The sequence below is a fragment of the Thalassophryne amazonica genome, chromosome 10 (genome assembly GCF_902500255.1).
Source record: "Thalassophryne amazonica chromosome 10, fThaAma1.1, whole genome shotgun sequence".
In the NCBI taxonomy this organism is placed as follows: Eukaryota; Metazoa; Chordata; class Actinopteri; order Batrachoidiformes; family Batrachoididae; genus Thalassophryne; species Thalassophryne amazonica.
The window spans coordinates 63,962,291-63,988,148 of NC_047112.1; the positions used below are offsets into that span (position 1 = coordinate 63,962,291).

The 25,858-nt window shown below is 43.9% G+C and overlaps 1 protein-coding gene across 1 annotated transcript; it reads right to left on the reverse strand.

Annotated features, from left to right (window-relative positions):
* Nucleotides 1-358: 358 nt before the first annotated feature.
* Nucleotides 359-17,427, reverse strand: abhd8b (abhydrolase domain containing 8b). The gene is made up of 4 exons (XM_034180838.1): nt 16,625-17,427; nt 8,377-8,547; nt 4,242-4,458; nt 359-1,316 (listed from the first exon to the last, which is right to left on the reverse strand). Exons 1-4 carry the CDS (start codon nt 17,419-17,421, stop codon nt 1,035-1,037), a joined length of 1,467 nt encoding a protein of 488 aa, XP_034036729.1. The 5' UTR covers nt 17,422-17,427; the 3' UTR covers nt 359-1,034.
* Between the last annotated feature and the right edge of the window lie 8,431 nt (nt 17,428-25,858).

The window sequence follows — 25,858 nt, forward strand, 5'->3', positions numbered from 1 at the left end:
GATGCCTGATTCTGTTTTTTCTCTGTTTAAGGTGCAGCTCCATCCAGAGATGGGAGTTGTGTTTGTGTTGGTGATCCTCCTGTCCTGTGCACCAACAGCAATTCTTGTATATTCGTCCATAAATTGTTCTGTGAATTATTTCTGTAATTTATGTTTGTAACATGGCCCAAGCAGAGGGTCACCCCTTTGAGTCTGGTCTGCTTGAGGTTTCTTCCTCAGAGGGAGTTTTTCCTTGCCACTGTTGCTCTGGGGGTTGGTAAGGTTAGACCTTACCTGTGTGAAGCGCCTTGAGGCAACTCTGTTGTGACTTGGCGCTATATAAAGGAAATAAAATAAATAAATAAAGTTCGAGTGTGTGATTATGGTAAATAGACTACATTCATATCTCGCTTTCATGCTCAAAACGCTTTACAGTGATGCCTCACATTCACACAAACATACACTGTTGTCAAAGTGCTCGCATCGGGAGCAACTTGGGGCTTTTTAACCATCAGAATGAGAACTTCTATTCTGAAGTGATCTCAGCACTGTAGCACCATTGTCAGAAATGTGTTGACCTTGAAGGGGACTATGTAAAGAAAACAAAAACGCACATAGTCACATTCCAGAAGGACATCACTACCTTTTCACCCTCTGCTGTGACAGGTGAAACCTTTTCATTGATCCACACTTTGGTAACAGCTGCTGATTGTCAGTCTTGCTGGTCTCACACAGATAAGGCACCTACATCATTCTTGTCATCATCATCTTGTTCATCTTCAGCTCTGGCATTCTACCTTCAGCCTTCTGTTCTTGACACATTCTGCGAAGCTGCAGGTTGTGTGTCCTTGCAGCCACACAACTGAAGGAAACTCAGCTCCAGTTTTCTGTAATGTCCCAACTTCAGCTTGAGCCATTTGGACAAAGTGGGAATTTGTTCAGCCACTCAAACCAGCTGACTTCACGAGGACACACAGAACATAACGTGACATGTGACACTGTCTTCAGCCACAGGATGCTCAGTTTTAAGTTGAGCCAAAGTGCAGTGAGCGTAGTCACTTTCGAGTTCTGCTGTCTGAATTTTCCTGGGTAGAACCATTTGACGAGCTTTGCTTGCCAGTTTCAGCTTGGACTTTGGCAGGTTCAGATGTCACCTTCACATCACTTTGTGCTTTGGCAGTCTCTGGACGTATTCTTGGCTCTTTCTTTGAAAGAAGAGGGGTAGCGGGCTCCCAGAGGAAGAATTCTTGCAAAAGTGTGTTGACAGTGTCAGGACATTCCATCATAACCATGTGACTGCCGTCGTTCAGGACCTTCAGGAAGCCCATAAAGAGGATCTGACAGAAAGGATGGAAAAAAAAAATGAAAAGCCGCATTTTGGAGTCAATAACTATGAAGAACTGCTACTACTGCTACATAGAACCCCCCCCCCCCGTTACAAACGATAATATCATACCAACGGATAATGTCGCACTACAACATTATATGGGAAAATGTGACAATACACGCTGACCACTAAAACAATAATTTTGCACTCAAAGCATAATATTGCACTTTTCCTAACCTTTAACATCAAAATTTTGATGCATAATGTTGCATCGATTCCAACTATAATTGAAATATTAAAGTGTAAAGTGCTACAGTTGCAGAAAAATAGGAAGTGGGGGGGGGGGGGTTATCTGTCTGTTTGTAAAGAGTTGGTACCTCTTTAGTGGGAGGTGGAGAACTGTGTTACTGAGTTCATTAACAATAAAGAAGGATTTCTTGCCTTCTGTCCGAGATTAAAGCTCCACAGCCTTCCAAATTTCACAAAACTGACAAAATTTAGTTTCTATCAAAATCCAAGGATTATATTGTAGGTTTATTTTTGTAGCTCATTTTAATGAAGAGAACATTTATCTGGGGAGAATTCCATACCAAATATTGCCTTTTCTTTCATAACTGCCGTGCAGATGGACTGCAGGAGGAAGCGCATGTGTGCATGTGTGAGGATTGAGGTTATTTGTGACCTGACCCACTTGCATGACGCGTGCTCCTGGGACATGCATAGTAACAGAAATAAGCTGTTTCTGAGTGTTTTCTGCCATCTTTGTTCATTTTGTTCAAGAAAACAACCAGCTGATGTTGCACTCCCTTTCCTTACTCTGATTGGCAGTCACCATATCCTTCCCAGCATCCCTTGCGCAGATTGAGGAAAGCCCTCACATGGTCTATGATGTCACCAAATGTAGGTCAATGGCATCTGATCGCTTGAATTTCTCCTCTTCAGGGGTCAAAATTCAAATTTTTTTTCCAGACACTGTGAATTTTGATCATATTGGCATTATATTATGAATCCCTTATTTTAATGCTAAGGAATAAAATTATAGTGGTGCAAAGAAAATTCTTTTCATGACAAATCTTAAAAACCCAAAACACCAGCTTTATTTCTGCACATTCTACACAAGTTTAGATGCTACAACAACAATGCCAAAGTTTTCCAAAATAAAGCCCCCCAAAAGCAGGTCTGTATTTTTTTAACCCAACTAAAACCATATTACATTACTGTTGATAATTGCTGTCCAAAGCACATCATGTATTTATTGTAATTTAATTGGTTTAAACACAAGCACACATACACACATCTAAAATTTGTAGTATGGACTAAATTGGACTGAGGTTGAAGCGTAATGCCAGTCTCGTTTGAACCCCTACATGATATCATGGGATTTGACCACATCTGAGGACAGCCGGCACATACACGGCAAAGAATCCCTGGGCAGAGTGTGGGAGTTTCAGCACAAACCATTCAGCCCGGCTCGGTAAACTTAAAGCATACTCGCTGTCACCTCGCGGGCCTGCCTGTTTAAGACGTGCCGGTTTAAAATGGTTTCCGCTGGAACCCCCATCCTCCGAATGGTTTGTGCTGACACTTCCACACTCCGCCCAGGGCTTAGTGTTGTGTGGGCCGCTGAAGAGGAGGTATTGCTGGCCCACCACCAGAGGGCGCCCTGCCTGAAGTGCGGGCTTCAGGCACAGCTGTCACTCATCAACAGCACCAGCTGTCACTCATCATCACCGCATCACCATAAAAGCCGGGCAGCAACTCCACCTCGCTGCCGAGATATCATCTACTAACTAGGTAATATTCTCTGCTGTGTCTGAACGTTGACTTACGCGTGATCTGTTTGCAGCCGTTGTCCTGTGGTGCCCTGTCAGCTGGGTTGGCGGTCAGTGAGAGTGCCGACGTCTTTGCCTCTCACTCCAACCAGATAAGTGGTAACAGGAGCTGCTATCGTGTTCCTATTTCGGAGGTGGAGGTGCTCCCTCCCAGAGGAAGTTTTCTGTGTATGAGGATTTACTGGGTGTGTATCCACACACCCACCATTAACTGTCTCTGCTTCCTGCCAGCAGTACCAGGTCTGACAGCTGGAGACGGTGGCCACCTGGAGATTCGGGACTTGTCGGCTCCGGTGTTCTTCAGATCCGTTGGCGGTGGAAGCCGTGTGGGACCCGGCTCTTCTCTGGACGGACATCCTCTATCCTTGAGCCTGCCCACATGTCACTTTTCATATAATTGACTATTATTCTCAAACTGCATTTGTCTGTATTCCGTTGTGCACAGTTTGCAACATTAAATTGTTATATTTTGGCTTATCAATTGTCCGTTCATTTATGCCCCCTGTTGTGGGTCCGTGGCACTACACTTTCCCAACACTTAGTCTCTTTGCACAAACAGCGCCAATTCTAACGGGAAAATGGTGTATCCTGTGTATACCAAAGCAGTCGCGAAAAGTGTAGTTTTTTCGGCTCCAAGTGCAGAAGGGAAGACGAGGCAAATGGGAGACGTTGTGTCGGTAAGTGTTAGCCTACACAGCTAACCACAGTAGCTCCGTTCTCTCCCCTGCAAAAGCGCTTCAACACATTTGAACGCCGGGTCATAAACAAACCGCAACACGTCCACTTTCCCACCGCATCGTCACTTTTTCTTTGTTATCTCACTTTGCGTGTAATCTGCCCAAAAACTCAGAGAAAGTGCCGTGTTTCTGAAATAGAGAAACTACATCATATGCATCATATTTTACCCCTCAAATGACACTGCGCTGCCCAATTACCATCACTGCTAGAAAAGAAGCTGTTAAATTTTCAAGTGGCTCACGGAGGGAAATGAGGAAATGATCAGTTTAAAGTATGCCATTATTAAACATATTCAGTTCCTGTTTGGATCCTGAGAATATAACACAATTAAAGATGCTTTCGTTAGCTTGTTCCGGTCTTGTTACCTCTGCCATGCGTTGATCCTCCTCAATGGGGACAAACTTGTCATGCATGCCATGAACCAGCAGGACGGGCACTGTGAGCTCAGCGTGGTAGACCTCATCTCCCTCGGGCCAGTACTGACCGCTCATCATGGAGCGCAGGACAAAAGACGACACGTTGAAGGCATTATTCTCTTTTAGCAGCTGCTTCTCTTTGGTGCCATGTTGAGCAAAACCAGCCCTGAAGGGGACATAAATAGAGTGGCTGAATTATTAAATACATAATCAGACAGTGGCTGAAATAAACATATAGGCAGCTTGTAAAATGCTCCTACTGCACTGGCAAGCAAGATGGAAAAATCACAGAGGGATCAATTCCATAAATCCTCTCTAATTTCACACAGAAAGGGCCCTATCTTGTACCCACTGCAAAGCAGTGTTGTGCAAATGTATTTCATACTATAAAATTGATGCTGTTGTAATTTTCACATCCAGTGCCCATGTCACCTAACAAGGGAGTAAAGATGTGCTCATGAGTACAGCCATGGGTGTGTCGTTCTTAAGGGCCCCTTCACACATAGTGCAAATTTGTTCGAAGTGTGCATGAAGCAGGAATTGCATGCAAAATGTGTAAATTAGTAGCTGCCTCGAACGCCTTGTACACCTGTTGCTACAACTATTTGCACAAACCAGTGGCTGAAAGACAGAATGTGCGCTGTGCGACCCCATCTAATGAATTTAGTCGATTTGCGCATAAAGTGCGCATGAAGCAGGAATCATATGCAAAACGTGTAAAATTGTAGCTGCCTCGTACAGCTGTTGCTACAACTATTTGCCCACACCAGTGGCTGAAAGACAGTGTGCGCTATAAGAGCCCATCAAACCCTCTCACGGCAGGTGTCAGCAAAATTCCAGCTGACACGCACAAACATCCAACACCACTCGAGTGGCACTTAGAAAATGTGTCATGAAATCATGAAAACAGTCACCAGACATTCACTGTCGAGGTGGATGTGAAGCTTATCTAAGTGCCACACGACTATGAAGTTGCCGAGTGTACATGTGGCGTGCCAGAGTGTTGGCTCCCCCCACAACACGTGTACATGTGGATAGAGGCACCTCTCATCCAATCACAGAGGGACATCTTGGTCTGTGTGCTGACAGGACAAGGGGGCATGGCTGGGCTGGCTGCCCACAGCAGTTGAACCATCTTTGGTCCTGGATGTCATAGCTGCAGCACACGTCCCGTGTTTTGACGAGCACACGCATGTGTGTGTTTGTGTGGAAATACATAAAAACATGTATCACTTTTGAGACGGGCTGGAGAAACAGACCATCAGTTCATGAGGACACGCAGCAGGCGATCTGAATGTCATGTCTGACAGGACATGCTTGTCGGGCCATGAGGGCTGTGAGCAGCGCCGCAGGACCAGGACAACCCAACAGTGTGACAAATACACCACTTTCAGTCACATATCAGCAGAAATACGCTATACCAAATGCTGTTTGGTCAGTTATCACAGAGCTTTTTTTTTCTTCTTTTTTAGAAAATACGTTTATCTGCTTGTTGATTTTAGCCATTTCACACTCCTGTTACAAGACAGTGATTGTAGCGCAGTGGTAAAGTTTCCATCTGGTAATCAGATTGTGTGGGTTTGGATTTCATGAGGCATTTTTTTTTTTTTATTTAACCAGGGTTATTTAACCATGGGGTTCTGTATTGTGTCCCCTTTTATGTATTATTTATATCAACCCATTATACAGCTGGTTTTATTTTATTTTCCTCCACATCAGCGGCGCGATGTGGTGCACCTCATCCCATGGAACACTGTGTTCCTGCTCGAAAGACACCGTCTCATGCACGTATTGTCGCACCGGGATTGTGCATGCCTGCCCGTCAGAGCAATGTTCTGTGGTTCGCTCATACGAGCTGTTTCGCCATGAGTCGCCCTGAGCTGTACTTATTCACACTATTTGTGAAGGGGCCCTAAAGTGAGATGTGGTCTTGCATCAGGCACAGTTCTGATGGATTGTTATCATGACAGCAGAAAGCAATCGAACCATAGACAAACAAAATCCTGGTGTAACGTTAATCTCTGAGTTTTTCTGGTATTTATATGGCACAATATTCAGATGCACCTTATGTAACTTACGAACACTCTGTCTGTAAGCACAGTGAAACTGAACTGAAAACAACCATCAAGCAAAATAAAAGTAAACGCTAATGGAGAAATGCACAATTTCACTTTACTGCTTCACCTTGGAGTGCTTTGGTGGCTGCTCTCCATTGATACATTCTGGTGCAGAAAACCTGTCACGTGAATCCACTTTCTATTGACTCGGTCGCACATCCGTCTGTGAGTTCTTAGCAACGTGCTTAGCAACGCCGGCTGGAGTGTAAACAATCAGTAGCAGACAGTGTAAGTTGATGCAAGTTTTTTCATTTTCACCAGTTTTTGTTTGTTTGGTTTTTTTTTTACATGCCTGGGCAATGCGAGGCAGTGGGTTGTACCAACAAAGCGAGAAAGACAATTGAAATCCATCAAGACAGACCAAGAGGATTATGCATCACATTGATCCATGCATTACTTTGGGGGAAAATAATCAGCAGCACAGCCCCTCCTGGGGCAGACCAGCAATTCACAATTCATACATGATGTAAATGATATATATAATATACAAATAATGAATGTTTATGAGTTTAAAGGTACAAATATTTCATTCAGTGAAAGCTGGAACATACCATTCAAAGAGGCGAAGCCGAGTTGAATGGTATGTTCCAGCTTTCACTGAATGAAATATTTGTTCCATTGAAAGAATGTAAAAACATTATTTGTTTTATATTACGGCTAAAACAGATCCTTGTGATTTGATATTTTATTAATTTATAAACAACAGAAAAGGGACTTACATTTTGGTGTTCCACTGCTGCTAAAGTCCAAAACAAACTTTAAATAGGAGTCCAAATTGTAATGTGTAGTCCGGTGATGCTGTGCACTGACTTCGTACTTCCATATAAAAAAGACTTTGTGTAGTTCCTCAGTCCAGCCAACAATCACGTCAGCTTTTCAGCTTTTCATCTGAACAGCTCTTCATGCATCCAGATGGCTTACAGCGGAGTGGATTTTGGGTGTGTGTATGTGTTTGTTGGTGCGTGTGTGTGTGTGTGTGTGTGTGTGTGTGTGTGTGTGTGTGTGTGTGTGTGTGTGTGTGTGTGTGTGTGTGTGTGTGTGTGTGTGTGTGTGTGTGTGTGTGTGTGTGTGTGTGTGCAGAGTGCAATGGTACCAAACATATGGAACCAAACTGCACTCTAAATGCAATGCAACACAAATTGGATGAATAATCCATGTCACGTGACAGACAAAGCACCAATCAAATGACAAGGATCCACTCAGCTGTTATATAAAATACAAAAATACCTGGTCTGTCTATTAGGTAGGAATAAATATCAGGATATTGAACATCCAGCCATTGTGTAGGATCATTTTTCCATCGTCCAGCTTCAAGTTGGTACAGACAAAATGTCAGTCCTTGTGCTGTTAATTTGGTTTTATATCGCCCCCCCGGATGCCATTATGCAAACGCTCTGAATAGTTGAAAGCCACACTAAGGCCCCAACAACAGAAATATAATTAAATTCAAACAAATAATTACTTAAATCTGGAATTCAAGAGCAAATACCACTCCCAAATACACAATGTATCTCTTTGATAAAACATGTCGACAGCTGTGCATTTTCACTCCAGCAACGGAGCTGACGCGGAAGTAAACTGGCAGTGGCGTGGTCGCAACCAAGTCACTAGAGCAGTGTTTCTAAAGCATTGCGACTGTCAAAGGTGATGACAAATGCCAGTCGGATTAGTTTATTTCATGTTCTGCCCAAAATACACCCATGACTCATTAAGTGACTAAATACAACCACCTTTGCACTCTGCACCTCATTTTGCACTCAGATTATAAAACCCTCCAAATAGCAAAGTGGGGATGAACATGCCCCAAATGCACTTTTTCCATAAATAATGTACCATAGATTCCCAAGATAGGGTCCTAAGAGATAAATTGATCTGACAACAGATTGGCTAATTATTATTGACTTATGAGTTCTGTCACTTATCTCAGCAGTTATCTGCTGTCACTCTTAGGTTGCTTTCTGTCTTACTGGAGAAAGCTCCAGGCGAGCAGCGGGGAGAGGCAGTACAACACACATGTGGGCAGGTTGAAGATGGAACACAGACTGGGCTCCAGAGCTGTGGGGCCACCTCCATTGATCATAACCATCTTGTGGATCTGTTCTGGATACTCGTGGGCCAGGAACGTACAAAATGACACACTGTGCAGACAGAACAAAAGGCTGGTTACAAGACAAGGTCATCCCAAAGGTGGTGAAAGTCATTTTTGGTTGGATAGCATATTTAATACAGTTCATTTGACTCAGTTTGATGCACTGAGGGCAGGCAGGTATCCTCATTACTCTTATTCCTCATTATCAATATAAAGTATTAATGAACTGCCATCCACAGGTCACTCACTCATCTTCAACCATTTATGCCAACTGAGGGTCACAGGAGGCCGGTAGCCTATCCCAGCAGTCACAGGGCGTGAGGCGGGGTACACCCTGGACAGGACGCCAATCTGTCGCAGAGCCACATATAGACAAACAAACAGATGCACACCATAACTTAAAGTTTACAATTCACCTAACCTGCATGTCTTTGGATATGGGAGGAAGCCGGAGCTCCGAGAAGGAACCCACGCAAACACGGGGAGAACATGCAAACTCCACACAGAAAAGCCACACCTTCTTGACCTTCTTGCTGTGAGGCAATGGTGCTAACCCCTAAGTCACTGTGCTGCCGCCGTCCACAACTGTCACATTTAAATGTTTTCAGTACAGGTTGTGGAGAAATTCTCCAACTTGTTGAATCCACTCATTCACATGCACATTCTTCCTCATTCACACCTCTGTGCTGCTCTGTCTTTCATTTCCTTCTCTCTGTCATTTTCTTCTGTAAAACAGCAGTAATGTAACTGTGTCTTGTTACAATATTTAGGTTCCTTTCATAATTTCATTCAGATAATGAAACCTATGAAGGGAAGATTAGGAAAGTAACTTTTGAAATTGATTACTAGTTACTCTGTTAAAAAGTGCAATAAGTAATGTCACTATTTTAATAACTTCATCAGAGTAACATAACATTACTTGTGATTACTTTTTAGATTATGTTTATAACCACTGGTTTAAACTGGACAGCAAAGCTGAAAAATGGCAGTGTAAACCTCACAACAATGACTACTGTCAAACATTAATTAAATGTTCTTCAGTATAACTTGAATTGAGATTTCCTGGTATCCAGGATAAAAGTTGCCAGATTTGTCTCTAGTTGCTAGATGGGATTTACTTGGGAAGATCAAAAAGTTGCAAAACTGGCAACACTGAGACAGAGGATGCTTATTCATATTCAAAATAAGGACCAATCAAATTTGTCTCAGCTGCTTTTGGTGACCCACACTGTCATGTGGGTCAACCATCTGGAGGCATAAAGAGTTGTGAGGATGAAGAGGATGAAGTTATGATGAAAAGTTGGAAAAATTTCTGACGCATTTTTTCGCTGGAGTGAGAAAAGCAGACGGCGGTCTGCACACAAATTCAGTGCATGGCATCACGGACTACTGAGAACAATTTTGGACTCCTCTTTAAAGTTTGTGTTGGAGTCCCTTTTCTGTTGTATAGAAATTAATAAAATACAAATATAAAATTAATATATTAATATATTATTAATATAAAATATTAATAATATGTTTATAAATTAATAAAACATCAAATAACAAGGATCTATTTTCACCGTTATATAAAACAAATAAGGAATGTTTATGAGTTCAATGGTATGAATATTGTACCATTCCAGCAAGAGTCACTCCACTGCCATGGCGTTGACTCATATGTCGGATGATTGGCTCAGAGAAGTTGAAAAGAAGAACATAGTTGGTACTGTGTTTCTCGATTTTTCTGCTGCTTTTGATATCATTGACCATAATTTGTTATTGAAAAAACTTGCTTGTTATGGTTTTGCGCTATCGTTTTTAATGGCAGTTTTTCTAACACCAAAAGGGTATTATGCGGAGTACCACAAGGGAGTTGCCTCAGTCCATTATTATTTACAATTTTCACGAATGATTTACTGATACTGATTAATATCACTTTGAGCAGATGGAATCAGTTAATCACTGAAATCACCTGGTGGAGTCAGTGGCTGCAAAGAAAACCTGCACCCTCTTGGCCCTTTCTGGAACAAGTTGCTCACCCCTGCCCTATATAGTTGAGGATCCATTAGTCCACTGGCTAAATCAACATTTTGGGGGGTAAGAAAAACAATGATTACAGAGAATGACACAGTCTTTAATCATCTCAACTTCTAAATTAAATACAACATTTCTGTAGTAAGTACCAGAATGACCAGGAGAAGCAACAAGGCAGTCTGAGTCCGTGGACATTTTTAAGTCAAGACTCAAAACCTATTTTTATTCTCTTTCTTATGAATAGTTTTTATGTTTATTTGTTTTATTCTTTTACTTCTGTTTTTATTTATGTATTTTTTTTTAATTATTCATTTTTAATTATTTATTAAATTTTATGTTGACTTGTTTTATGTAAGGCACCTTGAGATGGCTTTTGCTGTGATTTGGTGCATTATAACCTAATTAAATTAAATTTATATTTTTAATGAAAATTCATAATAAAATATACACAAAAAAATGACTGACCTGTAATTATTAATTTAATGACTGCATGGGTACTAATATTACTGATTTAGACACCAGCAATGTAGAACGCTGTAAAGAGGTTGGAGGTACATCTGACTTGGGGTGAGGTATGGGCTCTCCTACCTCAATGACTGATCTCAGTAACAGAATGACTCTTTGGGATTCTGATACTGTATGCATCTTGTTGTTGTCCATTCAACTATCCCATCATTGTCCAAACTACCCTGTAATATATGTTTGTTTTAGCTATAACATTTCTGTCACTGTATGTTCTAGCAATCTCTTGTACATTTTGTCTTGTTATGGCTATAGCAGATGGTCACTCCACTGAGTCTGGTTTGCTGGAGGTTTCTCCCTGTAATCACAAAACACTGAGGAAGTGTTTCCTCACCAATGTGCTTGCTCATGTTGTGGGTAGACCTTTCTCGTGTATCATACTTTGAGGTAATATATTATAATCTGGCCCTGTATGATTAAATTTATTTAATCATATGGCAGTTCTTCAAAAAAATTAGCAATAAAAAATTAGTACTAGTGTTGGCAACCAAATGGTCCCCCCTAAAACTTGGTCCCCCCTGACTTCACTGTGCATGCATCATTTTGGAGCGTCAGAAGCGATTCACCGATTATCACCTCGTTTCTGCTTAAAACTGCACTCCGGTCATCATCTATCTCAGTGACTTGGCTTGCCTCTACTGGTGGTTGGCTCTCACTGCGGTATTGTATCACTTCCTGTTCCGGAGCACAGCGGTGTTTTTCTGTATCTGTTAGCTGTTTAATCTGCGCAGTTAGATTGATCTAGTTATCTAGATTACGATTTGTTTCCCAGTGTAATCTTTACGTGCCTTAACTAAAGCACTCCTTCTGCTGAATCACCTCTAAATTATTCACTTTGCGTGTTTTTAGGAATCCGCTAGGTTAGCGTAGCTACTAGCTCTTAGCCGATTTAGCATGGCGGCTTCTCCTGTCTCTCCCACACTTTTCTGCTCTGGGTGTGAAATGTTTAGTTATTCCTCGGCCTCCTTTAGCAGTAATGGTACTTGTAATAAGTGTAGCTTATTCGTAGCTTTGGAGGCCAGGCTGGGCGAATTGGAGACTCGGCTCCGCACCGTGGAAAATTCTACAGCTAGCCAGGCCCCTGTAGTCGGTGTGGACCAAGGTAGCTTAGCCGCCGTTAGTTTCCCCCTGGCAGATCCCAAGCAGGCTGACTGGGTGACTGTGAGGAGGAAGCGTAGTTCTAAACAGAAGCCCCGTGTACACCGCCAACCCATTCACATTTCTAACCGTTTTTCCCCACTCGACGACACACCCGCCGAGGATCAAACTCTGGTTATTGGCGACTCTATTTTGAGAAATGTGAAGTTAGCGACACCAGCAACCATAGTCAATTGTCTTCCGGGGGCCAGAGCAGGCGACATTGAAGGAAATTTGAAACTGCTGGCTAAGGCTAAGCGTAAATTTGGTAAGATTGTAATTCACGTCGGCAGTAATGACACCCGGTTACGCCAATCGGAGGTCACTAAAATTAACATTAAATCGGTGTGTAACTTTGCAAAAACAATGTCGGACTCTGTATTTTTCTCTGGGCCCCTCCCCAATCGGACCGGGAGTGACATGTTTAGCCGCCTGTTCTCCTTGAATTGGTGGCTGTCTGAGTGGTGTCCAAAAATTAGGTGGGCTTCATAGATAATTGGCAAAGCTTCTGGGGAAAACCTGGTCTTGTTAGGAGAGACGGCATCCATCCCACTTTGGATGGAGCAGCTCTCATTTCTAGAAATCTGGCCAATTTTCTTAAATCCTCCAAACCGTGACTATCCAGGGTTGGGACCAGGAAGCAGAGTTGTAGTCTTACACACCTCTCTGCAGTTTCTCTCCCCCTGCCATTCCCTCATTACCCCATCCCCGTAAAGACGGTGCCTGCTCCCAGACCACCAACAACCAGCAAAAATCTATTAAGCATAAAAATTCAAAAAGAAAAAATAATATAGCACCTTCAACTGCACCACAGACTAAAACAGTTAAATGTGGTCTATTAAACATTAGGTCTCTCTCTTCTAAGTCCCTGTTGGTAAATGATATAATAATTGATCAACATATTGATTTATTCTGCCTAACAGAAACCTGGTTACAGCAGGATGAATATGTTAGTTTAAATGAGTCAACACCCCCGAGTCACACTAACTGTCAGAATGCTCGTAGCACGGGCCGAGGAGGAGGATTAGCAGCAATCTTCCATTCCAGCTTATTAATTAATCAAAAACCCAGACAGAGCTTTAATTCATTTGAAAGCTTGTCTCTTAGTCTTGTCCATCCAAATTGGAAGTCCCAAAAACCAGTTTTATTTGTTATTATCTATCGTCCACCTGGTCGTTACTGTGAGTTTCTCTGTGAATTTTCAGACCTTTTGTCTGACTTAGTGCTTAGCTCAGATAAGATAATTATAGTGGGCGATTTTAACATCCACACAGATGCTGAGAATGACAGCCTCAACACTGCATTTAATCTATTATTAGACTCTATTGGCTTTGCTCAAAAGTAAATGAGTCCACCCACCACTTTAATCATATCTTAGATCTTGTTCTGACTTATGGTATGGAAATAGAAGACTTAACAGTATTCCCTGAAAACTCCCTTCTGTCTGATCATTTCTTAATAACATTTACATTTACTCTGATGGACTACCCAGCAGTGGGGAATAAGTTTCATTACACTAGAAGTCTTTCAGAAAGCGCTGTAACTAGGTTTAAGGATATGATTCCTTCTTTATGTTCTCTAATGCCATATACCAACACAGTGCAGAGTAGCTACCTAAACTCTGTAAGGGAGATAGAGTATCTCGTCAATAGTTTTTACATCCTCATTGAAGACAACTTTGGATGCTGTAGCTCCTCTGAAAAAGAGAGCTTTAAATCAGAAGTGCCTGACTCCGTGGTATAACTCACAAACTCGCAGCTTAAAGCAGATAACCCGTAAGTTGGAGAGGAAATGGCGTCTCACTAATTTAGAAGATCTTCAGTTAGCCTGGAAAAAGAGTCTGTTGCTCTATAAAAAAGCCCTCCGTAAAGCTAGGACATCTTTCTACTCATCACTAATTGAAGAAAATAAGAACAACCCCAGGTTTCTTTTCAGCACTGTAGCCAGGCTGACAAGAGTCAGAGCTCTATTGAGCTGAGTATTCCATTAACTTTAACTAGTAATGACTTCATGACTTTCTTTGCTAACAAAATTTTAACTATTAGAGAAAAAATTACTCATAACCATCCCAAAGACGTATCGTTATCTTTGGCTGCTTTCAGTGATGCCGGTATTTGGTTAGACTCTTTCTCTCCGATTGTTCTGTCTGAGTTATTTTCATTAGTTACTTCATCCAAACCATCAACATGTTTATTAGACCCCATTCCTACCAGGCTGCTCAAGGAAGCCCTACCATTATTTAATGCTTCGATCTTAAATATGATCAATCTATCTTTGTTAGTTGGCTATGTACCACAGGCTTTTAAGGTGGCAGTAATTAAACCATTACTTAAAAAGCCATCACTTGACCCAGCTATCTTAGCTAATTATAGGCCAATCTCCAACCTTCCTTTTCTCTCAAAAATTCTTGAAAGGGTAGTTGTAAAACAGCTAACTGATCATCTGCAGAGGAATGGTCTATTTGAGAGTTTCAGTCAGGTTTTAGAATTCATCATAGTACAGAAACAGCATTAGTGAAGGTTACAAATGATCTTCTTATGGCCTCGGACAGTGGACTCGTCTCTGTCCTTGTTCTGTTGGACCTCAGTGCTGCTTTTGATACTGTTGACCATAAAATTTTATTACAGAGATTAGAGCATGCCATAGGTATTAAAGGCACTGCGCTGCGGTGGTTTGAATCATATTTGTCTAATAGATTACAATTTGTTCATGTAAATGGGGAATCTTCTTCACAGACTAAAGTTAATTATGGAGTTCCACAAGGTTCTGTGCTAGGACCAATTTTATTCACTTTATACATGCTTCCCTTAGGCAGTATTATTAGACGGTATTGCTTAAATTTTCATTGTTACGCAGATGATACCCAGCTTTATCTATCCATGAAGCCAGAGGACACACACCAATTAGCTAAACTGCAGGATTGTCTTACAGACATAAAGACATGGATGACCTCTAATTTCCTGCTTTTAATCTCAGATAAAACTGAAGTTATTGTACTTGGCCCCACACATCTTAGAAACATGGTGTCTAACCAGATCCTTACTCTGGATGGCATTACCCTGACCTCTAGTAATACTGTGAGAAATCTTGGAGTCATTTTTGATCAGGATATGTCATTCAAAGCGCATATTAAACAAATATGTAGGACTGCTTTTTTGCATTTACGCAATATCTCTAAAATCAGAAAGGTCTTGTCTCAGAGTGATGCTGAAAAACTAATTCATGCATTTATTTCCTCTAGGCTGGACTATTGTAATTCATTATTATCAGGTTGTCCTAAAAGTTCCCTAAAAAGCCTTCAGTTAATTCAAAATGCTGCAGCTAGAGTACTGACGGGGACTAGAAGGAGAGAGCATATCTCACCCATATTGGCCTCTCTTCATTGGCTTCCTGTTAATTCTAGAATAGAATTTAAAATTCTTCTTCTTACTTATAAGGTTTTGAATAATCAGGTCCCATCTTATCTTAGGGACCTCGTAGTACCATATCACCCCAATAGAGCGCTTCGCTCTCAGACTGCAGGCTTACTTGTAGTTCCTAGGGTTTGTAAGAGTAGAATGGGAGGCAGAGCCTTCAGCTTTCAGGCTCCTCTCCTGTGGAACCAGCTCCCAATTCAGATCAGGGAGACAGACACCCTCTCTACTTTTAAGATTAGGCTTAAAACTTTCCTTTTTGCTAAAGCTTATAGTTAGGGCTGGATCAGGTGACCCTGAACCATCCCTTAGTTATGCTGCTATAGACGTAAACTGCTGGGGGGTTCCCATGATGCACTGTTTCTTTCTCTTTTTGCTCTGTATGCACCACTCTGCATTTAATCATTAGTGATCGATCTCTGCTCCCCTCCACAGCATGTCTTTTTCCTGGTTCTCTCCCTCAGCCCCAACCAGTCCCAGCAGAAGACTGCCCCTCCCTGAGCCTGGTTCTGCTGGAGGTTTCTTCCTGTTAAAAGGGAGTTTTTCCTTCCCACTGTAGCCAAGTGCTTGCTCACAGGGGGTCGTTTTGACCGTTGGGGTTTTACATAACTATTGTATGGCCTTGCCTTACAATATAAAGCGCCTTGGGGCAACTGTTTGTTGTGATTTGGCGCTATATAAAAAAATTGATTGATTGATTGATTGATTGACAGATATATGAAGCTTTTGTGCAACAATCATTTCCACATAAATTCAGAATTATTAATAAAAGAAGGGAAAGCGGTCACAGCAATCAAAGGGAATAATGATTATTAACCTAGATGACAAAGTAAAACCTCTTAAATCATTCTAAAGTCAGTTCTAAGGAGAAATGAGGCGATAATCTGTGAATTGCTGCTGACGCTCTGAAATGACACATGTGCATTGAAGACAGAGGGGGGGCAAGTTTTAGAGGGGACTGTTTGGTTGGCGACAGTAAAATCACAAACAGACTGCTTAATAGATTAAAAATTATAACAAGGGACAGTGTTTAGTTACCCATAAGAATGTCCTATGAGAATGTTCCTCTTGCGTGCATATCGCTTGAAGATAAGTCGCATATCCTCAGCAAGGGCGTAGAAAGTGTATGCCGCAGGTATTTGTGGTGTGGAACTGGCTCCGTGTCCAACCAAGTCTGTGGCAATCACCTCATAGCCCAACCGGGAAAAGAAATCGAATTGGCTTTCCCAGATGTCCAGTGAGCCTCCCACCCCGTGAATGAAGAAGAGCGCCACATCTGTGTGTGTCCCTTTACAGGCTGATATGTTCCTCTTGCAGTCGATCACCACAGTGCGTTTGGGCTTCCGCCTGTGCTTCCTGGGTTGCTGCGACATGTCAGTCTGTTCAGCAGCAGGTGTTTCTCCTCCTGCTCCACTTTCTGATGTCCCATATTTTTCTGCTGTTCCAGTGTCAGATTTTGCATCAGGAATACTGACAGGGGGCGAGGAGTGGCCACAATCGGCCAGTTCAACTTCCAAAGTGGTGTTCGGCTCCGTATCTCCATTCTGGCCATTGTTTATTTCTGTGCTTGCTGTGTCGCTTAAGTTCTCAATAAATAGTTGTCCATTACGATATACTGTGATCTTTCGTCTGCAGCTGACAGTGCCACCCTGTCCAGTTGGTTCTTCTACCAGTGGTCGGTCAGGGATGATACGTCGAACTCGCATAACCCGGCCTGGCTTCACCTCAACAAACTCGTAGCCATCAGCAGGTTCTGAGGTTTCTATTGGAACAACTATATTGGTTGACTTTAATGTAAGGCAGCAGAGAAGACCTTCTATAAAACTGGTCAGCATGGCTGCCACTCTGTGGGGAATATAATCACATACAAGTACATGTGAGTCAACACCCAAACACAAACAAGTCACAAAAAATATTCCCTTCAATAAGAGTTGGGAACTGTAGCTACAATGTGTGAGGATTAGTCATTTTTGTGATTGTTTTGTGAGTCTTAAGTTGGGCATGGCTGACCGGCTTGCCTGTCACACCTGCGATCAATCAACTACTGCAGTGTTGTGTGGGCCGCTGAAGAGGAGGTACTGCTGGCCCACCACCACCAGAGGGCGCCCTGCCTGGAGTGCGGGCTCCAGGCACCAGAGGGCGCTGCCGCATCATGGGAGTAATCTGGGTGACAGCTGTCACCCATCACCAAACACAGCTGTTTCCACTCAGCACCGAGGTATATCAGGAGGACGGCGTCTCCACCTCAGTGCCGAGATATCACCTAAGACCAAGGTAGTATTCTCTGCAGGTATACTTTGCATTATTAACTAAGACTGTCAAAACCGTTTTTCCGGACTGGTGACTACTAAGAACCTTATTCCTTGGATAAGTACTCACCTTCCTGCTGAACTTTGTCAAGAGGTGGAGGCGGCTTCTCCCCTCTCTGTAACTGGGTGCGTTCATCCACTCCTGTGTGTTGTTGCTCTCTCCTGCCAGCAGTACCGGATCCGACGAGCGGAGGCAGTGGCCACCTGGGAAGTCGGGACTTGGCGGTTCCAGTATTTCCAGGGTTCGGTGGCAGAGGAGATCTGGGTGGTTCCGGTTCGACTGAGACGGACGTCTCCTACCTTCGAGCCTGCCCACACGACACCAGCGGATTCGACCCTAAATTGTGTTTGTTGTATTACTCTTGCTTGTTCAGTAGTAAATCTTGTTATTTACTTTCTCCATTGTCCGTTCATTGCGCCCCCTGTTGTGGGTCCGTGTTCCAACACTTTCACAACACTGCAGTGCGGTTTTAAAGACCCGCTCATTCATCCACCCCTTGCTAGTTCATTGATGCACCTCCTTTGTCAGCCAGGCTCAGCCTCACCCCCTGTTCTGCCCACACCTGTGGTACACTTTGGACTTTTTGGACAGATCCCTAGTTTTTTGGACTGTTATTCTTCTCGTTTTGGTAAATAAAATCACTTCTTTCACTTATTCAGTGTGTGGTTGTCTGCATTTTGGCATCCTATTTATTCATCTGTATAACACATTCAGAAATAATGCTATTTAGACAAGGGTTGCGTTGATCCAATATTTTGGATAGGTATTGGTCCAATATTGGCCAAAATTACTAGACCAGATATCAGAAATAATAATAATAATTACAATACGGTCCTCATAGGACTTTGTCCTACTCGAGCCCTAATAATAATAACAAAAAAAATCTAGCAATTTTGAGTGTTTTATTGCACATTTGATCCATCAATCCATCCATCCATTTTCTTCCGCTTTATCCGGAGTCGGGTCGCGGGGGCAGCAGCTCAAGCAAGGCTGCCCAGACCTCCCGATCCACACACACCTCCCCCAGCTCCTCCGGGGGATCCCCAAGGCGTTCCCAAGGCAGCCAAGAGATGTAGTCCCTCCAGCGTGTCATGGGTCTTCCCCGGGGCCTCCTCCCAGTGGGACGTGCCCAGAACACCTCTCCAGCGAGGCGTCCAGGGGGCATCCGGAAAAGATGCCTGAGCCACCTCAACTGACTCCTTTCGACGTGGAGGAGCAGTGGCTCGACTCCGAGCTCCTCCCGAGTGACCGAGCTCCTCACCCTATCTCTAAGGGAGCGCCCAGCCACCCTGCGGAGAAAGCTCATCTTGGCCGCTTGTACTCGCGATCTCATTCTTTCGGTCATGAGCCAAATCTCATGACCATAGGTGATGATCGGAACATAGATCGATCGGTAAATTGAGAGCTTTGCCCCCCTACCCAGCTCTCTCTTCACCACGACGGTCCGATACAGTGACCGCATCACTGCAGATGCTGCACCGATCCGTCTATCGATCTCACGCTCCATCCGTCCCTCACTCGTGAACAAGACCCCGAGATACTTAAACTCCTTCACTTGAGGCAAGGACACTCCACCGACCTGAAGAGGGCAAAGCACCTTTTTCCGGTCGAGAACCATGGCCTCGGATTTGGAGGTGCTGATTTTCATCCCAGACGTTTCACACTTGGCTGCAAACCGCCCCAGTGCACGCTGAAGGTCCTGATTTGACGAAGCCAACAGAACCACATTGTCCGCAAACAGCAGAGACAAGATTCTGTGGTTCCCAAACCAGACCCCCTCTAACCCTGGCTGCGCCTAGAAATTCTGTCCATAAAAATAATGAACAGAACCGGTGACAAAGGGCAGCCCTGGCGGAGGCCAATATGCACTGGAAACAGGTTTGACTTACTACCGGCAATGCGAACCAACCTCCTGCTGCGGTCGTACAGGGACCGGATAGCCCTTAGCAAAGGACCCCGGACCCTGTACTCCCGGAGCACTCCCCACAGGGTGCCCCGAGGGACACGGTCGAACGCCTTCTCCAGATCCACAAAACACATGTGGACTGGTTGGGCAAACTCCCATGAACCATCGAGCACCCGATGGAGCGTGTAGAGCTGGTCCAGTGTGCCGTGACCAGGACGAAAACCACACTGCTCCTCCTGAATCCGAGGTTCAACCATCGGTCGAATTCTCCTCTCCAGTACTCTGGAATAGACCTTACTGGGGAGGCTGAGGAGTGTGATCCCCCTATAGTTGGAACACACCCTCCGGTCCCCCTTCTTAAACAGAGGGACCACCACCCCGGTCTGCCAATCCAGAGGCACTGTCCCCGATCGCCACGCGATGTTGCAGAGGTGTGTCAGCCAAGACAGCCCCACAACATCCAGAGACTTAAGGTACTCAGGATGGATTTCATCCACCCCAGGAGCCTTGCCACCAAGGAGCTTTCTAACCATTACCCAGGCGGTGACGTCCGCCTGGGTAATGGATGAGTCCGCCTCTGAGTCCCCAGTCTCTGCTTCCTCTTCGGAAGATGTGATGATGGGATTGAGGAGATCCTCGAAGTACTCCTTCCACCGCCCAACAACATCCCCAGTCAGGGTCAACAGCTCCCCACCTGCACCGTAAACAGTGCTGGTGGAGAGCTGCTTCTGCCTCCTGAGGCATCGGACGGTTTGCCAGAATCTCTTTGAGGCCGACCGATCTCTTAGAGGCTCCCCCTCTAGGTGCCACCTTATCGTGGTGGGGGAGTTTGCGTACCCGGATGATCCTAGGAGCTATGTTGTCGGGGGCTTTGTGCTCCCTGTAGGGTCTCCCAAGGCAAACAGGTCCTAGGTGACGGGTCAGACTAAGGGCAGTTCAGAACATCCATGACCAGTAAAAGATCAAGAACCGAGACGTCGCCCGGCATGGCGGGGCTGGGGTCCCACCCTGGAGCCAGGCCTGGGGTTGGGGCTTGCGCGCGAGTGCCTGGTGGACAGGCCTTAGCCCATGGGGCCCGGCCGGGCTCAGCCCGAAAGAGTGACGTGGGCCCGCCCTCCTGTGGGTTCACCACCTGCAGAGGGGGCCATGGGGGTCGGGTGCAGAGAGGATTGGATGGTGGTCGAAGCCCCTCGCTGTTGGGACGTGGAATGTCACCTCGCTAGGGGGGAAGGAGCCTGAGCTTGTGCAGGAGGTTGAGAGATACCGACTAGAGATAGTCGGGCTCACCTCCACGCACAGCTTGGGCTCTGGTACCCAACTCCTGGAGAGGGGCTGGATGCACATTTGATTCATGTTGTAAATGATTTTTTTTCCTTTAGAGGATATATTTGTTTTATAGTTTGAGCTGATGTTTTTTAGATGACTAAGTTGGCAAGGTACATCCAGACAAATTTTATTTATTGAAAGCCTAGCTGTTTTAAGACTGGGGAAAGGGAATCAGTTATCTGTAGATACTCAAAGTTCCATTTTTGGTAAATTATCAAACATGAAAAAACTGGTATTGTGTCATCCCTAATTATAGACTATAAAAGTATGTTCCAAAAGTACTGTAACACTTGGTATTTCACACATTTTAATTTGTTTATGCCATTTCAAATACAAAAATAAATAAATAAATACAAATACAAAAAATACAAAAAATAAAAATTTCTAAAATTGTCTTCCTTAAACTCAAACTGAAAGCATTTCTGTCACCAAACATTGAATCCAGGCTTGCATCTCAGATGTACCTTCTGGCAAATTGTAGCTGAACTTTCAGGTCTTCTTTTTAAGAAAACCCTTGTCTATACCACTTCAACATGAAGTTGTATAACTGGGGATACAAAATGCAAAACATGCACTATGCACAATTTCTCCAATCACAGCCAGCGAAGCCTTTAACTTCTTCTGGGTTGTCTGGGTGTCTTGGTTGCTTTTCTCACTCTTCTCCTTCTTGCACAGTCACTCAGTTTTTGAGAACTGTCTACCCCATGCAGATTTACCACAGAGTACCATACTGTTTGTATTTCTTCTTTATAGGGCACTGCAGTCTTGTTTGAGGGCGGGTGCTAAAGGGTTAAAATATGACGTATATGGAATTTCTCTACTTCCGGGGACGGAAACATCACATTTTCTCTGAGATTTGGGTAAATTACATGCAAACAAAGTGAAAATACCAAGAAAAAGTGATGATGCGGTGGAAAGTGGACATGTGTATGACCGAGAGCTCAAACATGTGGAGGCGGTTTTGTAGGCAAGAAAACTTAGCTACTCTGGTTAGCTGTGTAGGCTAACACTTACCGACACGACGTCTCCCATTCACCTTGTTTTCCCTTCTCCACTGGGAACTGAAAATCTGCAGTTTTTGTGGCTGCTTTGGTGATCGCAGCCAAAAATAAAATGGTACACCAGAGCGACTGTCTCCATAAGTGGTCAAATCCTGCGATATCACGCAGGGTTCAAAGGAGACTGCGGTGCCCTATTGATGTAAATAAAATCCAAGATATATTCAGTGAGTTGGAAATCATGTATCTATCCCCTGACTTGTGTGAAGAAAACTGGCAATAAAATTGATTATTTAAAAGTATTATACCAAAGTGGTCCATTACTTATGCAACCCGTCATTTTGGCTTTTATATTTGTATAGACTTGTTGTGGTTTCACTGAGGATCCAGTTGAAGTCCCGCAGACTACAGTCTGCTCAGTGTCCAACATTAAATCTGGCCAGACTTCAAAATCAAACTGGTTCTCAGGAATTTGCTCAAAATGTTCCAGTTATGTTTGTTGAGTCTGTGTGGTGTTTTAGTTTCAGTCATCTTCAAAGATGTACAACTTTTGCCCACAACATGGCAGTTTATTGAGCCTCAGGACCTACAGGAGGTTGTTTAAAGGGGTTAAAGGGGGTCATGTATAACACCATCAGTAAAGAAAATTTCCTCATAAAGTGCATGTTTTAATTCAGGCTGCATGCACAGTTTCTTATAAAGCTGCCAATGGTTACCCATGGCAACATTCCAGCAACCAAACGGGGTCTGTAGGTCTGGCGGTATTATCTGACCATCCTGCTGCCACCGTGTTTAGTGTAAAGGATTTTGTGCACTCTCTGTGTCTACGTCCACACGAAGCAGCAGTCTGTACCTCTGTGTTCTGTGTCTGTGAAAACAGTGATACAGTTAATTTAAATTATGTTTTATACACAGCCTACCTGACACCTTTCAGCTGAAGTTTTCATTTGTGGATTATGAATTTAAGCATGCTTTACTAGATATTCTTAAGACCTTTGTGTTTATATTCCCAAACTGTTTGAGTGTACTATCTGATGGAGGCTGAGCCAAATACACTCAACAAAAATATAAACGCAACACTTTTGGTTTTGCTCCCATTTTGTATGAGATGAACTCAAAGATCTAAAATTTTTTCCACATACACAATATCACCATTTCCCTCAAATATTGTTCACAAACCAGTCTAAATCTGTGATAGTGAGCACTTCTCCTTTGCTGAGATAATCCATCCCACCTCACAGGTGTGCCATATCAAGATGCTGATTAGACACCATGATTAGTGCACAGGTGTGCCTTAGACTGCCCACAATAAAAGGCCACTCTGAAAGGTGCAGTTTTATCACACAGCACAATGCCACAGATGTCGCAAGATTTGAGGGAGCGTGCAATTGGCATGCTGACAGCAGGAATGTCAACCAGAGCTGTTGCTCGTGTACTGAATGTTCATTTCTCTACCACAAGCCGTCTATAAAGGCATTTCAGAGAATTTGGCAGTACATCCAACCAGCCTCACAACCGCAGACCATGTGTAACCACACCAGCCCAGGACCTCCACATCCAGCATGTTCACCTCCAAGATCGTCTGAGACCAGCCACTCGGACAGTTGCTGAAACAATCGGTTTGCATAACCAAAGAATTTCTGCACAAACTGTCAGAAACCGTCTCAGGGAAGCTCATCTGCATGCTCGTCATCCTCATCGGGGTCTCGACCTGACTCTAGTTCGTCGTCGTAACCGACTTGAGTGGGCAAATGCTCACATTCGCTGGCGTTTGGCACGTTGGAGAGGTGTTCTCTTCACGGATGAATCCCGGTTCACATTGTCCAGGGCAGATGGCAGACAGCGTGTGTGGCGTCGTGTGGGTGAGCGGTTTTCTGATGTCAATGTTGTGGATCGAGTGGCCCATGGTGGCGGTGGGGTTATGGTATGGGCAGGCGTCTGTTATGGACGAAGAACACAGTGCATTTTATTTATGGCATTTTGAATGCCCAGAGATACTGTGACGAGATCCTGAGGCCCACTGTTGTGCCATACATCCAAGAACATCACCTCATGTTGCAGCAGGATAATGCACGGCCCCATGTTGCAAGGATCTGTACACAATTCTTGGAAGCTGAAAATGACCCAGTTCTTGCATGGCCGGCATACTCACCGGACATGTCACCCACTGAGCATGTTTGGGATGCTCTGGACCGGCGTATACGACAGCGTGTACCAGTTCCTGCCAATATCCAGCAACTTCGCACAGCCATTGAAGAGGAGTGGACCAACATTCCACAGGCCACAATTGACAACCTGATCAACTCTATGCGAAGGAGATGTGTTGCACTGCATGAGGCAAATGGTGGTCACACCAGATACTGACTGGTATCCCCCCCAATAAAACAAAACTGCACCTTTCAGAGTGGCCTTTTATTGTGGACAGTCTAAGGCACACCTGTGCACTAATCATGGTGTCTAATCAGCATCTTGATATGGCACACCTGTGAGGTGGGATGGATTATCTCAGCAAAGGAGAAGTGCTCACTATCACAGATTGACTGGTTTGTGAACAATATTTGAGGGAAATGGTGATATTGTGTATGTGGAAAAAGTTTTAGATTTTTGAGTTAATCTCATACAAAATGGGAGCAAAACCAAAAGTGTTGCGTTTATATTTTTGTTGAGTGTAGTTATCACTCAAAGTGGCTCAAAACAATTAATTTGTTATGAGGGAAACACGGGGGATACTATTCACCGTGCTCAGAATGATCAAAGTGCCGCCTTACAGGTAACCTGAGTCTCTTCTTCTTGTCTTTCGGCTGTTCCCGTTAGCGGTCACTACAGCAGATCAATCGTTTCCATCTCACCCTGTCCTCTGTATCTTCCTCTGTCACACCAACCACCTGCATGTCCTCCCTCAGCACATCCATAAACCTCCTCTTTGGCCTCCCTCTTCTCCTCCTGCCTGGTGGCTCCATCCTCAGTATCCCTGTCCCTATATACCCTGGGTCTCTCCTCTGCACATGTCCAAATCATCTCAATCTCACCTCTCTGACTTTGTCTCCAAACCGTCCCACCTGAGCTGTCCCTCTGATATGTTCATTCCTAATCTTGTCCATTCTTGTCACTCCCAAAGAGAATCTCAACATCTTCAGCTCTGCCACCTCCAGCTCTGCCTCCTGTCTTTTTGTTAGTGCCACCGTCTCTAAACCGTACAACATAGTTGGTCTCACTACTGTCATGCAGACTTTCTCCTTCACTCTTGTTGATATTCTTTGGTCACAAATCACTCCTGTCACCTTTCTCCACCCACTCCACCCTGCCTGCACTCTCTTCTTCACCTCTCTATCACACTCTCCATTACTTTGAACAGCTGGCCCCAAATATTTAAACTCATCTACTTTCACCAGCTCTACTCCTTGTAACTGCACTATTCCACTGGGCTCCCTCCTATTCACACACATGTACTCAGTCTTGCTTCTACTGACTTTCATTCCCCTTCTGTCCAAAGCATATCTCCACCTCTCCAGACTAGACTCAACTTGTTCTCTACTCTTACTACAGATCACAATGTCATCTGCAAACATCACAGTCCACGGGGACTCCTGTCTGATCTCTTGCTTGCCTCTACTGGTGGTTGGCTCTCACTGCGGTATTGTATCACTTCCTGTTCTGGAGCACAGCGGTGTTTTGCTGTATCTGTTAGCTGTTTAATCTGCGCAGTAAGATTGATCTAGTTAACTAGATAAC

Excerpts from the sequence above, each read along its gene's own strand:
- abhd8b (XM_034180838.1), bottom strand. The coding sequence starts at position 17,421 with ATGCTGACCAGTTTTATAGAAGGTCTTCTCTGCTGCCTTACATTAAAG. Across the intron at positions 8,548-16,624 it reads CTCATAGGACATTCTTATGG|TGTGTCATTTTGTACGTTCC; the intron begins GTAACTAAACAC and ends CTGTCTGCACAG. Across the intron at positions 1,317-4,241 it reads AGGATCAACGCATGGCAGAG|ATCCTCTTTATGGGCTTCCT; the intron begins GTAACAAGACCG and ends CCTTTCTGTCAG.